This window comes from Amblyomma maculatum, chromosome 6 (genome assembly GCF_055883805.1).
Source record: "Amblyomma maculatum isolate TAMU_Amacu chromosome 6, ASM5588380v1, whole genome shotgun sequence".
Classification (NCBI taxonomy): domain Eukaryota; kingdom Metazoa; phylum Arthropoda; class Arachnida; order Ixodida; family Ixodidae; genus Amblyomma; species Amblyomma maculatum.
The window spans coordinates 98098956-98116837 of NC_139349.1; the positions used below are offsets into that span (position 1 = coordinate 98098956).

General features: G+C 43.5%; 1 protein-coding gene and 1 long non-coding RNA gene across 2 annotated transcripts in view; one reads left to right on the forward strand and one right to left on the reverse strand.

The window, feature by feature from the left end:
• The window catches only part of LOC146186370 (uncharacterized), a 378918-nt gene that overhangs the window by 231440 nt on the left and 129596 nt on the right, over positions 1–17882 (reverse strand). The window lies entirely within an intron of this gene.
• On the forward strand, positions 9305–14743 carry LOC146186378 (sulfotransferase 1C4-like). The gene is made up of 2 exons (XM_084605667.1): positions 9305–9464; positions 13716–14743. Exon 2 carries the CDS (start codon positions 13732–13734, stop codon positions 14683–14685), a length of 954 nt encoding a protein of 317 aa, XP_084461793.1. The 5' UTR covers positions 9305–9464; positions 13716–13731; the 3' UTR covers positions 14686–14743.

The window sequence follows — 17882 nt, forward strand, 5'->3', positions numbered from 1 at the left end:
CTACAAAAAAAAAAACGTAAACCAATGGCAAAAGTTGCGTGTCCCGGGTGACGACTCCACACTCTGAAAATACAGCAGTCGACGTCTTTCGAAAGTACATAATTTGTATGAAAATACGAAAAATCACTACATCTCATAAAATTGCTTTTATTCGAAGTCTGAGTACAAACACACCTTTTGAGAAGCAGAAGCGCCGAGCCACTGGTAAAGTTTCATCCGGGTGCACAAATTTTTATGCAGTTTTAATTGATTTGCTTTTTAAACTGAATGATCCTACGTTACAGTTGACTGCCACCCGGCGCCGGTTTTTCACAAACACAAGCAGAGATAAGTGTAGTCGTCTTACATTGTGCTTGTGCGTTGTTATTATAGATAATCAAATTTTTCGCCAGGATGTCTTGTTTGTTGGTTGGTTTGTTGGTTTGTTTGTTTGTTGGTTGGTTTGTTGGTTTGTTGTATGTTGGTTTGTTGGTGTGTTTGTTGTATGTTGGTTTGTTGGTGTGTTTGTTGGTTGTTGGTTTGTTGGTGTGTTTGTTGTATGTTGGTTTGTTGGTGTGTTTGTTGTATGTTGGTTTGTTGGGGTGTTTGTTGGTGTGTTTGTTTGTTTGTTTGTTTGTTTCTTTGTTTGTTTGTTTGTTTGTTTGTTTGTCAACATTGCCAATACCACCAGCGTGCTTAAGACTTGCTACCTCGCACCCCAGTTTCTCTAGTCATCGCAGTTTTTTTTTTTCTTTAAGTTGAAGTTTTCTTGTTGCCAGAACAAAAAATAAAAGCGAGATTCTTGGAACTGGTTTTCACAGAACTCTCGTTGGCTCTAATATGGTGGGTATTTGTGGACATTAAATACGCTCTTTCGCAAACAAAATGCAGGATTAAAAAATCATAAATTGTATCCTGCAAGGAAACAGTGAATGATGACCAAATATTAGACGCTACGCGAAAAAAAGCCATAAAATTATCAAGCATATAGAATAAACAGTTCTGCACATGTTATGCAGTTATTCCCTTAGCTTACAGCTTCCCAAAAGGTACTCTGCTTCGGTGTAACTCTCTTCCTAGGAAATCTGAAACGCATTACTTGGTACTTCCATAATGAACTCACGACCTGCCGCATGGACATCCTGACAATGCTTCTTTCATTGACAGCTTTTTTTAGTATCCGCAGCTGTGACAAGAACGATTATTATTTGTCCTCATTCGCTATTTTTCCGCTCCAATCATATTTCGAAAACAGAACTTCGCCTCCCACTCACTGCCTGTCCTCGTTTAAAGAAACCATGACTACGACTTGCTGCGTCACTTCCGGTACACTTCACAGTCTTGGAAAGACACGTGTTGAGCAAGCAAAAGGGAAACAAAATAGCTCTTGAGCGTGTTACAATAAATAAGGCATCTTAGTTCCTCGCAGAAAAAAAAAAAAAAAGGACAATAAATCGGATACATGGAATGTCACAATGGAATGCAACATTGTAGACATCAATATTTAAGGCAATCCTCCAAGGTGGAGTGGATTTGTAATAAGGGAGTACTTATTGACGTCCACCAATCGCAGCGAGGTGGCTACAAAGGAAAGCTGTACAGCTTTCTTGTAGCCTTCTGGTTGCGTTTGGGTGGATGTCAAAGAGTATAATTACACACTTATTGTAGACATCAACTTGTTATGCATTAGTCAAATTTTATATATATATATATATATATATATAGTATTTTTTTACTTTTGTGCGAAAAAAGTCTAGGGAAAATGGGGAAAACTCAGTTCTCCAAAGCGATAGCGTTAAAGGCCCTGTTATCCCGAAAATCTGGCGTCGACGTTGTCGAGGTCGACGTTGCGAGCTAAAACTCACGGGCATAACCCTGGCAGGAGATAGCTGACGGGTAACATTGTCGTGCACTGATTGGACGGAGAGCTCACGAGACCACGTAATACATGGCGGAGTTGGCAGATGCTGCCAACTTGCGCTTCACTTCGCCTTTCAGATGCGACGATGGGATGAAAAAATTACGCAAACCATGAAGTAAACGTGTACAGTTGGTGGTCGGTGGCGAACGGGGTGCCGTCTAGTAGCAGCCAAAATGAAAGCTACCGCTGGTTGAAGCCGTTGCTTCTTGTGTATCGGGCATTAATCCTGTTCCCGAGTTGGAGAACAAAGTTGTCGCTGGCAACGTCGGCCTGCGCTTAGGCGACCTCGGCCCTGGAAAACATGGAGTACTTTTCAAAACTGAGGTGCCTGGACTAGCAGGCGCCAACGAGGAGAACGCGTCAGCTATGGCAGTGTCAGACAGAAGCTATTCCGCTGCGACATCTTATATAGTCGAGCCACCGTCACTACGGTGAGTGAAGACTGTTAAGTAGGGGCGTTTTTAAACAGCGGCTAAGGGTGAACCATGCACTGTGGCAGAACAAAAAGGAAAAAAACAGTAAGGCACCTGTTTTGTCACTTTCTCCCGTTCCCTTGTTACCTTCTTTCATTCCTTCCGTTCTTATGTTTTATAGAAGTTTCGAAAAAAAAAAAAAAAAACCTAACTCTTAATTCAGGCGCGTCATATAGGTATGCACATTCGTTAGCAGCCAAGATATCTTGAGGGTAGGGGAGCTTGCATTTGCAAGAATAGGGTTCGACAGCAATGCGTTTTTTTTTTTTTTTGGACTTGCTTTTCCCTACTTCGGACTAAATTTGTCTTTAGTTAGAGCGGTATGTTTGTAATCAATGCAGAACGCTGGGCTAGTTGGTGTATTGTCATTAATAAAAATACTAGCACATTTAAGAAGGACACAGGCATAGAAGACAGAACGAGCGCTAAACGTTAACTGAAGGGTTACTTAGGCAGGTACATAAAAACACTTCAGTGGCGCATGCGCAAACTAGGTTAAAAATATAGAAGCAAAAATTAATCAAAATGTGGCAAACTGGTCTTGAGGTACACCTCTTTTCTGGACAAGTCGATTGAAGGCACGCTGACATGTTTATCACTTTCCCTGCTAATGTGATATGCCTCACATATCTCACGGCCTAACTTTGTGCCTCCCCAACCAAGCACACACGTGGTATCAAACGCCAGCACGCACCCGCAACGCTTACAATGGTTGGCAAAATGGCCGGGTTACTCCGGGTCGGGTTACTCCGTGGCTTGGAGTTGCCGGGAGCTGCCAACTGAGGTATAAGCACTGTGAGGTGGGAATCAAACCCAGAGCCCGGGTGTCACGAGTTAGGCATGCGATCCCTAGGCCACGCAGGCACGTCTGTGCAGCCTCGTGTAATTTGTAGCGTTCAACGTCTCGAAACGACTCAAACTATTTGCTTTTCGCCTCCATCGAAAAGCGGCCGCGGCGGCCGCTATTTAACCTGCGTCCACGGGTACAGCAGTGGAGCGCCCTGATCACTGAGCTTGTGAGGCGTTGTTAAAGTGGTGTTGGAAATACAGTTTCAAACTACGTTCCGACTGTCTGCTAATGAGCATTCGTGAGACAAAAGTGGTACAAATTAAGCGATTAGCGATTAAACGAGTAGCAGACTGCATAACATACACGAACCAAAATCAGCAGGGGGAGCCGCTCACGGGAGCCATTACAGCTATAGAGTTATTCTCCTTGGAGGCGGGGCTTGAGTGTCCCACAGTTTATTAAATGAACAAACACTGTCCGCGAGGCGAAACACGTTAGCACAAGTAGAGGCACCTTCTTTCTCAGAAGGAATCTCGTCAAACTCACCCTACGGACGCCACCATCACACGAGGAATATGCGGATCATCTCCGAGGGTTGAAACTTAACGAACTTTTCATGCGCCATCACGAAACACGTGTCAGTGTACACTTACATCAGATTTCCACGCACTCTTCTGCTTATGCGTACCTGGCATGTGTTAGTCTATGTAATATACGTCCACACTAATATTTCACAGCTAATATGGAGCATTTCAATGTGGATAGTGGGATATAGATGTTAGTGAAGGGATCAAGGTTAACTTCAACTGCCCGATTTATCTGTCCTGTACTAAAATTTCGGCGTGGAGGTGTTTTATTCTATCTGTTTTGCTCATTCGTCTAAATTCTGCTGCAACCGCCATATTGCAGGATGTCCGATGATTCACCTTGGTGGTGAAGTGGTTAGGGGGCTCGACTTCTGTATCCAAGGGTGTGGTACCCCTGTTTTGTGCGATGTCAGTGCACGTCAAAGAGCCCCGGTTATCAAAAGTAATGGAGTCCTGCACTACGTTTCTGATAGCCTGATTTGCTTTGGGACGTTAAACCCAAAAGCCAAACCAAACCGTTACGGTACCCCACCCTCGCTTTTCCAATTTTGAACAATGCGATGAGTCATATCAATTCCTCAAAAGGCTTCACAATGGAATCTCAAGTGCGAATTCGTACCTGCAAATCAGAGCAGACTTATTACCTTCCAGATAACGATTACGATAGGCATGATGCATAGGTGATTTCAGTAGGACTCTTCTAATCTTGTCGAAACCGATGTCTATAATAATAAACTACTTCTGGTGGTATTTACTGTCACAACATGGACGTCGATTTTTTTTTTTTTTTTGTGGTAATCACATGCAAATTATGTCAGCGTCCTGGCATCTGAAAAATGCAGGACGTAGTGATGCTTAGAGCAGTAAATAGCAAATACATCAGACATGCGTGAAAAGCAAATAGCAAATCACACCTGGCTCGTTCCACATGCTAAGTAGCTGTGCATGAGAGACTGCGTGTGTTTCCTCACAGGATGCATACAAATTGTGAAACTCGGTAATTGAGCGCGTATGAAGAGCACAAGGTTGTAATTTTATCGGTAATATTGAAGCACTAAGGATAGTAACGACGGTTGTAGTCAACGACATTAAACAAGCTTGACGTGCTGTTATGCGAGGCATGCCTGATTGGCTATAAGTTTTTTCATGGTGCTAGAGATAATACACGCTTCTTGTATGGAAAACCTTCCTGTACATATATGACGTCAGAAGGCGAGGCCTAGCAGGAAAGATCGCCCATCTCTTTCTGGGGTCTGCCTCCTACGTGAGCTCACGTGTACTTCCAATGCATTTCCTGTTATGATGAGACACACGTGCTTGCTTTGCCTCGACCTCATTCGTCAAACTCTGTTCCTGGTATATGCCGGTCGCACATGCTGAGGGCGTGGGCGACGAGCACTATATAATGTCATCGAGCAATTCGCACACACTGAACATTGCTGTGCCACCAAAGGCGGTCACGCGAGCTTTGCGAGTGCCAGGTTTCGGCACGCTTCAGCTTTCCTCCGGTTGCAGAATGGAGTTCCAGACAGCAAGAAACAGCGGAACATGCTACGGTATTGTGCATCTGGCGATGCCAACTCCAGACATACCCCTGAAAAGGTAAAGATTTCCTTTCTGAGGAAGTACAAAAAACATGAAAATGCTTGCGTCATTTGATCCCCAATACAATATCTGTACAGCCACGTACTGCATTTGTCAAAAGTTTGAAGCCCGGGGGTCTGCTTCCAAGCCGCTTACTAGCGCTGATTTAGCATTAGAACAGGTCCTTCCAAATGGGAGGAGTAGAACAAAAAATCTTGTTACCATCATGAGATTAGGAACGCAGGAAATGTATTATACAAGCCGCACGGAGCAGCTCAGAAGTAGGCTACCTGGCCTCTACACTTTTGACAAAGACTGGAACTTCGGAAATCATTTGCAGGTTGTCCCAGGTAAGATGGAGCAAGGTTTAAACGAAACTTCAGCGTTCTTCATGTTCAGTGAAGTGAATTTATTGGAAATTGTGGAAGATGCACGCTTATGTTTCTTTTTTTTTCCTTTTCGCTTCGAATATTTGAATAGTTTCTGGAAATTAACCTAAACAAATCTTCTTAAACAACGCTCTAAATCTCCAGGTACGAGTAGGAAATTTGTCGAACTATACGAAAATGGCACGATACATGTTGCCGCTGGCTCGGAGATAAGGCGCCATCGCTGCAGCCACGTATCGGAAAAGCGCGCTATTAGCAGCCTTCGAAGCTTATCTCGCAAAGTCAGCAGTACAGAAAAGGTGAATCTAGCAGTTTTTTACAAAGTGGAGGATAACTGAGCTGCTATTGTGGCGTGTTTCTGGCGCACTGTGCAAACTTTCACTTTATTTTTTTTTTTTTATTTTACTGAATAGAAAAGTTTATGCTATAAGGGTACCTCGTCGGCAAAACCTAAGTACCCCCATTTTTGCGGAGCTCGAAGACTTTCCTCTTCACTTCTTTGCATTTAGAGCCAAATTTGAAAAGTTATTTATTGGATTTCGGCCAGCAGTTGAAGTAGGCGGAATGAAAAAGGAAAGAATAATAAAAGTTTAATGATTTACACGGCACCTAACAGACTTCATTTCCTTTCAAACGGGATTAACGCTTCGAATTTGTGAAAAATCCTGACCCACCATATACAGGAAGCTGTGCATACGAACTATATATCATTTAAGGGCTAACTGACTCAGAAAAATAGCTCTGGAATAGGCCGCATTTCCATGAAGACAAAATAACATACATAAAAATGGCGGAACATTTGGCCCTGCTATTCCTAGGAACATAAAAAATGGTGACAGATGGGGTGTGCCGCGGCGAATAGTTTTGTCAATGAATTCACAGGTGTAGAATTCGAGCACCATGCAGTTCGGGAGAAAACGCGTATTTATTGAAAATGGCTGTCACCCGGAGGAGCTGAGGGCCAAAACCTTGACAGTGCCTGCTTGGGGAGGATGCTGTAACCATTAGGCAAACACCGCGTGTTGTCTCTGCACTCCTCGCATCCACTACGTTATTTATTTATTTAATTTTTTTGAAGGGGGAAAGGAAGAATTCCGTATCATCACACTAATAAAAAAATTTATTAGTTTTTCTTCGCCCAGCCTGAAAGCGGTCACCTTCTTATATGATGCTCATTGCACATGGGATCTCTGACATCATTAAAAGTGTCAGGAGGAAAATGTTAATGGACTCACTGTAGGGCCCACATTTCAGCTGAACCTGAAATGTTCGCTGCGGGCTTTGGGATTCAGCGACGAATGCCCGCCACGCCTGCAGCATTACGATGGAGGCGAAATGCAAGAATACCTATTCGGTGTGTGATTTCAGCATGTGTGAAAATATCCCTAGTGGTAAAAATTGATATAAAAAACTTCCATAGCGGTGTCATTTATTATTTGTGTTTCCCTGCGAGCAGTTAAACCGCACAATTTGCAGTTCACATATGTTCTGGCTAATCGCCGACTCTCAAAATACAAAACCTTGTCTCATATATCGTTCACCTGAGTAGAGTCATGTGCTAAATGTTTCCGTCGCGACTCAGTGTAGCTTTAGTGAGCTCAAACCTATGCGTATTTATCAAATCGTTTTGATATTTGTAGCTACACTAAGTAGACACTTTCGCGTCTGCACATTCTTATTCGTGTGAAAGTCCCTAGATCAGACCGTTCAAGAGCCTAAACTATTTGTCCTTTATAGAGAAAATAGAGTATCTCATACTGAGACCGGCCTCATTGTTTTGTGACGTCTAGGTTACATTAGTGTCACAAGAAATGCCACAGCGCTGCGATTTCAGTTGCGAAAATGTTGTTTGAGCAAATACCTAAAATCGGCGCATGGCTGTAAATGATTAGCTCGAGCGAATTGAATCACAACCTAGAAAACATTTTTCGATGTTATAACTCTTCTGCTGAAGGTTACGTCAATGGCGTAACCTAGTCACTGAAGGACGCATTTTAAAGCAGCAGTAGGTTGAGAACTAAATAAATATAAAACTTAACCACGAAAACGCTGGACAACCACAAACATTTTTATATTTACGAGTGCCTCACTACATTTCCGCAACCTGATTATTTTCCACTATTTTCTCTTACTCACCCGCTCAGGCACAGGCACACGAAATGTACAAGCGATTAATTGGTTCCCACGCAAGAACCAAGCTTATAAATACTGCTGCATGGAACGGTAAATGAACATAAAGAGATCGGTGCTTGCGAGCGAAGCTGTTGGCTAAGAACGAAAGAAGGAGAGCGTATTTCCGATTTGTTCTTTAGGGCTAATCATCATCGGCAGAGCTAAAATATAACGCTTTATTCCATACTGTTGAGATATGTGCACATTTGACGCCTTACTTTTTAACAGTGCAAAGACACAAAGCATCAAGTGTTTTTAGAGCCATATGCGATTAAAAAATCTTTTTCACCGGAAAAAGAAAGGCAAAGGTATATCGCACTTTTTTTTTCTTTATTTTTATTCATTTACACTTCACCCAATCATCGCACTTCAGTCATCGTTAAGGTACACACGCTCTGGTTCCCAACTATATGAGTTGGAGCGACTGCCACAAAATTCCCCAGTTCCGCGTGTTTAGGTGAAAACAAGTTTATATCGATCGTCATGTAAGCAGCCATTACAAGAAAAACGTTATAAATCATTCAAAAGCAATAGAAACAGCGAGATGTAAATTCTCAGAATAACAGCTTGTGGGGCTAGTTGGTGTCCAAAAAGCTGTCCCGGATATGTAAATTCACCTTGAGTGGTTCTAGAAAGGATATCATGTAAATATAACTGTCATACTGTTTCTACATAATCGAAGCACTTTATTATTCCATCCGCCAAACGTGCCCGGGACGGAAAGCACTCATTTTCCTTACCATTTGTTTTTTCTTGGTCCGGATTTTTTTTTATTTTTATTTTTTGACGGGAGAAGGGGGGTGGTACCGTGGGGTGTATCGTGTGGGGAGTATCGGGAAGTGGACGAAAGGTAACTTTGAATACGCACTTCTGCACGCATCATGAGAACAGTGCATTGATTTAGTCTAAATTAAATGGTTTAGCCATGCAAGCTTGTTTAGTTTTATCTGGAACCAATACTGTTCTATAAACCTGTCATTCAATTAGGCATCCCTCTGCTAAAAAATGCCATTAATATCACCATTACTTTCGTCGACTCCCAGTTAACCATGGTCCTTTTATTCCTTTTCTTTTTTGTAACAAAGTTTTATTAATTCATGCTCCCTTCTTTGGTGTCTCATGTAGCGACGCCAGGCTACCATTTCGTATATGTATATACTGCCCATATACTAAAATTCAGGTTGATAACATAGGTTACTGCATAAGACAGGCTTCGTACGTTGGGTGCTTAACATTTCCCACGAAAATGCTTTCTTCAACGTGGTGCGACACGTGAGTTCTTTGAACCCGCACCCGATAAACGCGGCTGTTAAGTGCGTCCAGAAAAAGAAGAAAAAAAAAATCCGGACTGATAAAGCGATAGCGCAGACAAACAGGGACAAGCCATGACGGCCCTCCGAGTGGCCAGACGCAGCTGTGGCCGTCACCGCAGTGAGTGACAGTGGATATTAAGGCTGCGTGACAGTTTACCCAAAAGCAGAGCATTTCAATTACTCAACCTTTGTGGAAAAGCCTGCCCTGCACGTAGAAACTCAGGTGGATTCGTGGAACAGCTTCGGTCGCCTTCAGGTGAGCGGTCCCTGTTCTCTGCACTTCGCGTTACGAATAGACCCCCCCCCCCCCTCTTCGCAACCACCGATGCGCGCAAAGACACGTTTTCTGTATTTTTTGTTTTTTTTTTTGTTTGTGTATTTGTGTATTTTTGTGGCACGTTTCTAGTTTAGTAGAGGCCGAATATTAAAGCATATCACACGTATCATATCAACACGATACCCTTGTGCCAGTCGTTAAAGATCAATACACGATAGCGAAAAGTAGCAGTTAACCACAGAATGTTCTTGGGTACAATACAGTCTGACAATTCAGCCTCTTATTAGCTCTCGAGGGTTTCATCGCGTAGGTTCTTTATCATATAAAACAAGTCACAAGACGCAGTGTATGGTGGCAAATAATAATATGGTCTACTCATGATTTTATCGATCCTTAATAAAAGTGAGCAATTAACCGCCTCTTGTCTGGATGAGTAGCCTGCTCAATTCACTGTAACTAAACTCTGTCAGGGTATTCGGATTGGTATCTTAATAAAATCAATACAACTGAACCCTGTGAGTTTGACTTTCGACCTGATAACTCGACTTGGCTCTTATCTGTCAAATTTATTGTATTAATTAACATATAAATAAATAATAATTTTGTCAAACCTGCATTTTAAAGTTTTCTTTAATTAAGCCTTTTGATATGTCATCTTTCTATTTTAACTCAAAAATCAAAAATGAATAACCAGCTTGTACAGCGCAAGGCCTTCTCAGGTGTTAGCTGCATGGTTTGAGATAAATAATCATTATCGCTTAACTTTCTCTAGTCAGATGGTGCCTCAGAGCTCCATACTATGCTTTTTATAGTTCGTATTATATACTTCTAATTATAAAACGTTGATATTGGTCACTTTTCCAGTACATTGACAAACTCAGCTACACATGACTGAGTTTTCAAAACATGAAGATTATCTCTCGGAGAGGATGACCAAAATACTCTTGGATTAGTCTGACATGAAGACCAGCATGTCGGAAAGCCATTCGGCGTTTCCACATGCTATGCAAGCAAGCCCGAGTTGTCTAAACTGCCGGTATCGAGAAGTGCAACTTTTTCGCCGGTGGTGATTGGAATAGCGCTCGAAGACTAAGTTTTCCTGCAACGCTTCAATAGGCTTTCTACCGGCTGCTATTAGATGAGCCAATGCTGACGTCTCAAATGGTGACAGTGGTCTTTTATCTATATCAAAACGGTCTGACAAATATGCATTGGTTTGAGCTCACTAAAGCTAGACTGAGTCGCGATGAAAACATTTAGCACATGACTCTACTCAGGTGAACAATATATGAGACAAGGTTTTGTATTTGAGTCTGCGATTAGCCAGAATATATGTCGAGTCTCGTCGCGTCGTCTGCTATGGCGCAGGTGTGCTGCGCTCCGTCGAAAAGCAGGTAGATTACGAGGGCAGCGCATGTGTCTCACGGTTTCTCGCAGGAACTGAGCTTATAAACCAAAAGAACATTTTTGTCAAGGCAACCTCTGAGCTTCCAGGGGCAGTAATGCTCAATTATATAGACTGCCCTTCACAGCATACTTCATTCGCTTTTTTCTTTTCTTGTTAAAATGCGCTGATATCGTTGTGCTCCAAAAATGCCGCGTGGTGAGGACAAAGTGGAGCGCTGCGTTTTGGGGCGTAACAACAGCAAAAAAAAAAAAAGAAATAATAATAATAATAATAATAATAATAATAATAATAATAATAATAATAATAATAATAATAATAATAATAATAATAATAATAATAATCAATTACTAAAGATAAAACTTAACTGTATGCAGCCATATGGATCAGATACAGCAAAATGAAAGAAAATTATACAAGGAGGGGAGTGGGAGGGGCATACCGTGCAATTCCTGGAAAAAGGTTAAAAAAGAAACATGCTGCACGACCCAAAGCGACTACGGCAAAGAGGAGCATCGTAGTGGAAGGCGGCACCAAAAATTTGTACCGCCTGCGGTTAACGTGCACTGACATCGCACAGCACACATTGACCCGCCTTGTTTTTCGCCTCCATCGAAAAGCGGCTGCCGCAGCCGCGTCCTTTGGTTCAGCAGTCAAGCGCCCTATCACTGAGCCACCGGGGCGCGGAGAAGCATGCTGGGAAGGGCTACACACAGAAGAGCGAAAATTTTATTTCAGTGTCCGAAGTTGCACTCACAAATTATCTTTAGCGCACCTGCTCAGTTCACACACACACACACACACACACACACACACACACACACACACACACACACACACACACACACACACACACACACACACACACACACACACACACACACACACACACACACACACACACACACACACACACACACACACACACACACACACACACGCACGCACACGCACACGCACACGCACATGCACACACACACACACAAACACACACACAAAATGATGGGAGCCGTGCGCTGCCCTTCTAATCCACCTGTTTTTCTACCGAGCGGAGCACCCCCGCGCTGTAGCAGACGACGAGACAAGAATCCGCCCCTCAGATGTCAGAGCAGTCTGCGCTTGAGCGAGCTTTCCAGCGGGGCGCGATTCCAATTCGCGCCTCGTACCGAAGCTATAGTGAACAAAATTACCATATCAAAGCCACGAGCTCTGAACTTCCCTCTAACTAGGGAACTGCCTGTACATTCTGCTGTGGCGTAAGGATAGTTTGCGCGCAACGTGCATCGAGCCCTAAATTGTGAAGAGTGAACTACGTATAGACAAACACGGCCTGAGAGTAGGTGCTGCGTAAATAGTGAGTCATTCAAATGTTCGTTTTACTAACTCTGACTCATTTCAGTTCCGTGAACAGATATCCGTGCGATTGTTAAACAGTATCGACAGCTAGCATGCTCGCATTTGCAATGTCTGTACCAAGCAATGATTGTACGCGGGAACGCACGTGAACCATCTCTGCAGAAATGGCTCATATTTAGGATTTATTTTCAGTCTTATTACCTCTTGAGAACTTGTCATCGATGAAAAGCTTATAACCTACCTTGAAGTAATTTCTATATTCTAATGCGAGTTAATTGAAGCAGAGTAGAAAACTGAGCAAGTTGGTATGGATTCATCTTGTTATAGCACCACAGGGACGAGGACAGATACGGAGAAAGACAGACCAAGTGCTCAAGCCCTTCGTCTGTCTTTCTCCGTATCTGTCCTCGTACCTGTGGCGCCATTGAAGCTTTTTCTCCGCAAAGACCAGGAGTCGAAACGGTCTGGAAGTGATGTCATTCAATAACTACAGCAATTTTTAATGCAATTTTACCAATTATACGCATTTGAGAGACGCATTCACCTTGCGCCATATAAAATCATAAGCGGTATTTCAAAACATCAATCATTTGTTACATGATTATACTGAACATCGTACTAATTAATCAGTTTAATGGATGCGATATGCTATTAATATCATGCGTTTATTACCTACCGGCCCCACTGTGCAAATTTGCAGGCGGTATTAATATTACCATAGAGAGGTCTTGCTTTGAGCACTATCTTACGAATTCTGCTTTGTGTAATAGTGTGAAAATCCACACACTGTTTTCCAGAAATCAGGATTGTTGACAATTGTGCGTTATGTATCGTGCACGGTACGTCAAAACACGACAAATTATTCTGTAGCTCTGTCGTAAACGTGGTAATTTTCTCTAGCTCCGTAGTACTTGCCAGTGTTACTCTTTTTCTGTAGTACGTTTCTGTAGCCTGTAGTTCTGCAGTACTCTTCTGTTCTAAGCGCAGTAAATCTAATGTTTCTACAGAAATTTCTGTTGTCAGAACAGGTCAACTGTCGAAAATGGCACAAAAATTCTGTCACGACAATAGAAAATTTTCTGTAACTTTTTTCATCAATTGGGTGAGTAGTGAAAGAAAATCTACAATATTTTCTGCATCCATTCATTTTTTTCTCATTCTTTTCTTTGCTGCTGAAAGACCAAATGTAAGTTGCTCTCAGTAGCAAGAATTGTCGAACGAGCCCTTATTACTCCTGCCAGAAATATTCAGCGCACATTGGACACGAGCATTTAATTTTTTTAGGTTCACGTGGTTAACTGTGTCACTGCTAAACTGTGTCAAAAATTTCCATTCAGGTTCTGATATTCCAAATAAAGAAACAAAAGAGCATTTCATGTTTTTGTGTCGAAAATCTCTTTCTACCTATATGCGAGGGAAAAGAAAATAGGGTTTATTTACGCATTCTTTTCTTTTATCTCTGCCCGCAGGTTCTGTGACCGAGTAATGGAGGTAGAAGCGATAGCATCTCCGAAAAGCCCCATCTACCTGGACACCGACGGTGTGCGGACCAACAAACGGTTCTCCCCGGATGTGGTACGCGGAGCACTGCGCTACAAAGCCACGCCAGGCGACGCTTTCGTCGTCTCGTTCCCAAAGTGCGGGACACACTGGACTCAACAGATATGCTACCTGATTGACAACAAAGGGGTACCGCCCTTGACTATCCTGCAACTTCATATGCACGGGCCTTCGCTCGAAAAATTTGGCGCCGAGACAGTGACTGCGCTTCCCAAGAGAGGGTACATCCGCACTCACCTACCTTATGAACTCGTTCCCAAGCACCCAGAGGCCAAGTACATCTACGTGTGTCGTAACCCGAAAGATGTGTGCGTGTCTTTGTTCTATCAAACGAAGGCCCTAAAAGAGTACGGATTCGAAGACGGCAAGTTCGAAGACTTCTTTGAGATTTTTCTTGAAGAAAGAACCGACTTCGGCAACTACTTCGAGCATATCCTGCCTTGGTACACACATCGGCATGATGACAACGTGCTTTTCCTGAACTATGAGCAAATGAAAAGCAACCCCCGAAAATACATTCTCAAGATTGCAGAGTTCCTCTACGCAGACCGTTATCGGGAGCTCCTTGAGAACGAAAGCATGCTACAGGATATCCTCAAGTTCAGCAGCTTCGAGCATATGAAAAAGCCCGTTTCGGCAGCCGACGGAGCAAGTTCAGCAAATCGTCATCTGACCGTCGATGTCCCAGAGGTCATGCGAGCGCTCTTCGAAACGCCTGGTTCGATACGCGGATTCAATGAAGTATTGCGGGCTGGTAGGACGGGAGGCTGGAGAGAACACTTTACGCCGAAAATGAACGAGAGAATGGAGAAGAAAATGCTAGCCAAGCTTTCCCACACAGATTTACTTGAAATATGGAGGCAATATGGCATTTTGTAAATATTTGGCTTGCTTGCGTGCTTATTTATTCTCTTTTACCTTGAATAAAGAAAAAAAAAAGGGATTTCGGTTACCCGTCTTATCGGTCTAGAGTGCAAAAGCAGGTTACTTCTCGGGAGCAACCGAGCTCCCGCTTGCCTATAATTTTGCGAGCGCTTAACGTGGTAATGCTCTTTGAATTTTTTTTAGCTCCCCAGCTGAACTGTCGTAGTCGTTAGTTGTATAGAGAGAGACCAAATAGAGTTACGCTTCCTCAAACAGCCGCTAACATCCAGCTTTCGACGCATAGAAGAACCTTCACCCACAACCGTGACAGCTGCGGTGAAGGTTACACATAAAAAAAAAAAAAATCTAACAAGAAATTCCTTTCGAGGAAGCAGCAAATAGCGTAAGTTCGCATGCAGGCTGAAAGCATCTCTTCATCGCCGCCGACGGCTTTCTAACGTCAGTCCCAATCGGTTCCCGTTAGCGACGGGCCCAGGTGAGTCGGAATGAGCGAGAAACTCGGCGCGCGCACGTTATAGTCTCCGTGCCTCGGGGCAGTCGTAGGCAGGGCGAGGCAAAGGTGACTGCAGCGATCGATACTTGCGCACGGCCTTTGAGATGCTCCGTCCAGCTGACTTCATTACGACAGGTCAACAGCAGGCGCGCTTTTTTCGAAAGCACGGCCGCCGCGACACTCGTGCGCCGGCAGCTCTGTCCAAAGGTGGGGAGAAAGAAACGGTGACAGCAAGGCGCTTTTGTTCCCAGAATGGCTGGCCCGTATAATAAGAGACGGTGAAGGAAGGCGCAGGTACCCCTATGCAAAAGTAACAAACAAAATGAGAGCAGAAAGAGAGCTAGAAAGGTCAGTGTCATTTCCTTAGTCCCCGGGCGTGAAAGCCTGCGTGTAAATGAGCGTTACAAGCTACAAGATCTCCACCGTGTATACGAAACCCTGTTTTCCGGCTCAGACCACGAAAGCGATGAAGTTACTGTTTATTAGTACTTCTGGCCTCCGGCGAAGAGTCTCTGCAAACTTCACCCCCTCTCGAGGCAGCTAACTGCGCTTTTCTTTGTTTGCCAAAGATAGGGAGGTAAATTAGCTCCCGGTTTGTTTGTTTGTTTGTTTGTTTGTTTATCTCGGCATGAAAAATGGTTGCTAGAAACAAATTAGAATAAAACATCCTGCCAGAGAACTAACACAAGCTTCGCCATGAGCTTACTGAATAGTTCTGCCTTCAGTTTAATGCCATGCTTTCGGTAGATATAAATCTAAGCGAGATAACCTTCATCCTCCCCATCATAAGTGCTAAGAATGCGACACCTAATACCGAGGACTAGAGCCATCTAAATGGAATGTCGCGATTACACTTGCATAAGCTCCGGCTGGATGTGTCATATGTGACTGTGCTGCTCAGCGTTATTTTTTTTTTTTTTGCGCCCGTCATTTTCGCAATGTGTTTCGAGCACCTGCGTGCAATTCTTTTGTTCTCTATCTCTGAGCAGGTGGCGTGTTATTTGCTCTCAGCACAGCATACATGCTCCAAAACTTACATAAAACAAATACGAAATCTCGTCGGTCGTAATTGGCTTATAAATTGAATAAACTGGGCGCAGAGCTAACTCCTGGCAGTTTTCACATACATACCGTTCTGTAAAAGATATATGAGCAGATATACCCAGAAAAAAAAAATAGGTGTGGTTTAGCACTATTTAAACATGGATGGCAGCGGAAGCTCCACCCCCTTTCAAGACAGCTAACTGTGTTTTTTCTTTAGATCAGCTTGAGCTTGAAAGAACACCTTGTCAAGTTATGCTATTAGTACAAGGTTCTCTTGGTTAGCCTTCTCAAGCTGTGTGTTTAGGCAATTCACTTGAGCCTCCAAAAGAGCCTTCTCAGCAGCAAAAGCTTCAAAATTGCTCACGAGGTCTTCCTGCTTATCTGATTTTTCAGACTCAGTCTGCACCCCACATTCTGCAACATCACAGCAAACTCGAGAATGCCTGTTATAACTGCAGTACAGCTGCACCAGATCAGGCGGCTACATTATTCCCCTATCACGCCATATCTGTGTAGCGCGCTACATGTTTGGGGACACTCAAGCTCAGCCTTTAAAAGGGTATGACGCGAGGGCGTAAGCTATCACCAGCCGACATATAAAGTCCCGCTTTAATCAAGCCGTATGGACGTGCCTGCGTGTCCTAGGGGTAACGAGAGTGCAAACGATTCTGGCAGGCTGATTCTGATATCACCCTCCCATATGAAAGGAGCGCCCCGAGTTTGGCAGCTCGTGCCCATGGCATAGGGTCTAGGGGTAATAGTATGAGCGAAAGCATTCATGCGATCGTCAGAGCCGAGCAACAGTCTTGCTTGAGCCTGACTCTTGATTGGCCCGCTAAATCATGACGTCACAGCACATGCACGTGACTTGGCGCAGTTAATTCAAAACATTGCTTTCCCGCTGCATCATTGGCATAGCCAGGTTGAACACCAGGTAATTTTACGTCAAAACGCTATTTCAGTCGCTCAGACCCAATCAAAAATGTTGTGAAATGCACATGTAGAGCCTGGATGTAAAAAAATAAAAAAAAAGATAAAAAAAACCCGACTGAGTAAACCGAATTCGACCCGTGGAAATTCAAGTGATAGCGAGTACGAAGCGTCGTAGCTATCGCCAATTTTTTCTCCCCCTTTATTGTAAGGCAATACTTCCAAAAAGAACAAATCCGAACAGCTCGTACCTCAAATCATCGGGCTGCACAGTTAGAGCCCGCCATATACCTAAGCAAATCCCCACCACTCCCAATCACAAATTTTGCGGAGGCATACACAAGCATCGAGATACGGTAGGTAGATATGTTTTTTTTTTATATATATTATTGCCTGCATAAGAAAGCCGCCAGATAGGCGGCTCTTGCAGGCAGCATAAAGCCCGCACTAAAGCGCACTGCTCTCGGACCGCAGACTTCGATGATCGTGTACATATTCAGTATGGTGGTCTAAATTACACCTCTTGCACAAACTGAATACTCTCACCAACAAAAATGAATCACAAGATACACCACGGCTGTCGATTTGACTTTTTTCTTCATTTCATGCTTTGACACAGATGCAGAACAGCCAGTAAAGAACAAAAGGGCGTACCAAACATGCTCTGACCCATCCCACAAGCTTCTTCAACGCAGCCAAATGATCAAACAGGCAGAGCCATTCG